Source organism: Lepisma saccharinum, chromosome 29, assembly GCF_977018435.1.
Source record: "Lepisma saccharinum chromosome 29, izLepSacc3.1, whole genome shotgun sequence".
Lineage (NCBI taxonomy): Eukaryota > Metazoa > Arthropoda > Insecta > Zygentoma > Lepismatidae > Lepisma > Lepisma saccharinum.
The window spans coordinates 26,527,590-26,531,138 of NC_139257.1; the positions used below are offsets into that span (position 1 = coordinate 26,527,590).

Consider the following 3,549-nt stretch of genomic DNA (forward strand, 5'->3'; position numbering starts at 1 on the left):
GCCCCTGAAATTATGCTTTCCCTCATGGATCACATAGAATGTTATGGGACCAGCTGAGGCCTTCGGAGAAGTGGCTCAACATGCGACGATATAGTCTCTGACAGGGATGGAAATTTGTGGAAATTATCGTAAGGCCTAGAATTTCAGTTTTCTTGTATTAAGCGTCGTTTAATGTAAAAGGTAAAGTGCTCCCCTGTGCTTAGCACCACGCCATGAAGGCGTATAGGAGGTGTAGGGGTAATGCCCCACACTTTCTTGATCCGGTCATGAGTGGGGGTGATGTGATCAGCATCACGCCCCTGACCGCCTTTACCCCCCAGGGTACCCATGTCATTCGACGCTGGGTGGGCGCCGGGGCCGCTTCCTACGTTAGAAAACTTCCCGGATTTGAACCGACCGGGGATCGAACCCGGGACCTTGAGCATTCGTTTAATGAAATTGTAAGTAATAAAATAATCCGTAATAGCCAATTATACTAGGGTAGGCCCGGCCTCCGGGCCTCTTACGACGCTTCGCCACTGGTGTAAACGTTGCCTGGATCGTCCCCACGTCGCGTCTACATTCGATCTTAAAACACCATTATTGGAGGCGACAAGCGTCACAGGCCACTTCGGTCTGAATAAAAAAAATGTGCATGCATGTGCCACAAACAGACCAAGGCGACACGATGGACGGTTATTAAGAAAATGGTCCAGTTCGAGCGACACGTGCAGTTTGGCGTGTCACTTCAGTTCGGAAGGTCTCATTTATTTATGATGGTTTCCAAGCGACACGTGTCTCTTTTTTCATGTCTGAAGTCTCTTTGTTGGTTGCGAATTTACATTCCACATAGTTCGGAACATGTATAAACATTCGCAATAGTTATCTTTAGGAAACTTGCGAATGATTTTTGATATTCCAATATGTGGTAATTTTTTAATTTATAATTTTATACATACCGTTAATAATAATATCACTAAAAACATCACAACGGAAATGAAATAATAAACGTAAATATGCTTTGTAAGCATGTTTATCTGGGAAACGTAATCTTCTTGGACCTCTAAATTCCTTCTTTAAAAAAAAAAAAAAAAAAAAAAAAAACAGTTCTTGCAACGTCTGTTGTTGCATCCGAAAGCTCCGCAGAGAGGCATAGCTTCTTATTTATTGTTTACTCGCAGTATCATTGAAATGTGCAGATATTAAGGCGCGTCCACATAGGCGTAACAGAATACCGTTCCGCATTTCACCAGTTGAGTGTGTACGAACATGGAAGTCGCTGCAGCGTACATTTACATGCATTACGCATTGAAAAGGAAAGGAGAACATAGATGTTGGTGGGGAACACAATTATACAAACGTATAACTAAATATGGAGCTTCAAGGTTTTTGTCCCCCGCCCCCCCCCCCCCCAAATCAGGGGCCAGCGCACGCCTATGTTCGGCATCCTTGGCCGACTCCCGCAGCCCCCTAGCTATGGATCTGAACTTGACGAGACTGAGAAAAGCAAGTATTGCGAGCGAAGCGAGCAAGAACATTTTACGAAATGTATTCTTATTTGCATAAAATTTGGAAATCGAAGGGGACAATTGCTCCTCTGTGCCTCCCCCTGCAGGTGCCCTTGACGATCAATATTTCCCCTTCCTATTTGCCCTTATTAGGGCGCACATAATATCACGGGGCGCCAAGGCATTGTCTCTTTAAAAACATTTTTTTCATTAGATCATTTGGCGTTCGTGGTCGCCGCCCTTGAGCTACGGATCTGAACTTGACGAAACTGAGAAACGACATTGCGAGCAAGAAATATGTTGCGAATTTATCTTTACTTGCATAAAATTTGAAATCGAAAGGGATGGGGGGGTAATTGCACGATTCCAGGTGACATTTGTTTAATGTTTGTACAGGGTGACAAGAACTAACCCGTACAAAGTTTGGCGTATCCTGCCAAGAATGTAGTGTACCGTAGCCAAATAATTGTTGTGTTATTTGATTCTCCATAGTCTTTTGTAACTGTACTTGTTGTTTCGGCTTCATAACGATTACAGTCTTTGTGCTTCAGACTGTCAACCAAACGCAGTGCAATTTTTTAACTGTGGCGTCAGGGAAAGCGTCAATGTGAAATTGTTCGTTTGCTGGGTGTTCCAAAAATGACAGTCTCAGACGCAGTTCGGCAATTCAAGGAGCTCGGCCATGAAGGCGACCATCCCGGAAGAGGAAGAAAGCCTACCGTCAACAACGTCCCAGAACCGCAAGATCATCAAAAAGCGAGTTCAGCGAAATCCGAGGGTCTCCATGAGAAAAGTCGCCCGTGAGATCGGGATCAAACGCGAATCGGTGCGGCAAATGGCGAAAAAGAACCTCAACCTCAACCACAAGCTCCAAAAAGTTCAGCTTCACACGGACGAAATCAAGCCCCTGCGACTCAAAAGATGCCGCCCTCTGAAGTGCCGGACCGCAGGTCAGCAATGGGAGCGCATTCTTTTTAAAGACGAGAAGCTGTTCACCGTGGAGCAGGCGCACAACCACCAAAACAACAGGACCTGGTCTGCAGAGGCTCCCGGTACCTCAGCCATCGTCCAACACCGCCAAAATCCGCAGTCGGTCATGGTGTGGGGCGGAATTTGCGCAAGCGGCAAGACGACCCTGGTTTTCGTGGATCAAGGGGTCAAAAGCAACCAAGAAGTGTACCGCCGCAACATTCTCGAGAACGTTGTCCTTCCGTGGGCCCAGCAGCACTTCAGCGATACACAATGGACATTCCAGCAAGTATCCGCTCCGGCCCACAGGGCGAAAATGACGCAAGCGTGGTGCAGAACCCATTTTCCAGACTTCATCGCATCGACGGAATGGCCGCTCTACTCGCTGGACCTCATCCCAATGGACTACAGTCTGTGGTCAATTTTGGAGGCCAGAGTATGTGCTAAATGCCACCACAGTTTGGAGTCGCTGAATGAGTGGAACCGATTGTCGCTCGAGGACCTGCGGCCCATCGCCCAAAATTTCAAAGCCCGTTTGGACCTCTGTATCGCCGCCCAGGGAGGCCACTTCGAAACCAGTTGAACATCTTGTTCCTAAGATCCCATGTCATTGTTCTTCAGTGTTGTTTTGCTCAATTGTTTCGGTTTAATAACTTTATGATCACAAACATTAGTACGGGTTATTTCTTGTCACCCGATATAATAATGTAATGCTGTTTAAATGTAGATGTAGGCTATAAGTTCAAAATTGGAAGACATTAAATTTTAGGATTCCAGGTAAAAAAAAAAAAAATCTTTATATAATAATTAGGGGTGTGCGGGACCGAATTTTCTGGGTCAGGACGGGAATGTTTGAAACTTCCCGAATATCTGAAAATCTCGAAATTTACACATCATTTTCACCTTAGTTGATTGTTTTCTCATTTCTCGTACACAAAGAACGACTATTTAAAATGACCATTCGGTATTTCTCGACTGCTCGGGATCCAGAAAAGTCTGGATCGGGACGGGAATTTTTTTTCGCGATCCCAGTCCCGACTTTTCGGAATCCCGCACATCCCTCAAATGATGTAAATGCTGTGTGCGGGATCCC

The 3,549-nt window shown here is 45.6% G+C and overlaps 1 protein-coding gene across 1 annotated transcript; it reads left to right on the top strand.

The window, feature by feature from the left end:
* Positions 1–2,169: 2,169 nt before the first annotated feature.
* Positions 2,170–3,039, top strand: LOC145981443 (uncharacterized). Its single transcript, XM_083114675.1, has one exon. The coding sequence runs from the start codon at positions 2,170–2,172 to the stop codon at positions 3,037–3,039; it is 870 nt and encodes a 289-aa protein (XP_082970801.1).
* The last annotated feature ends 510 nt before the right edge of the window (positions 3,040–3,549 follow it).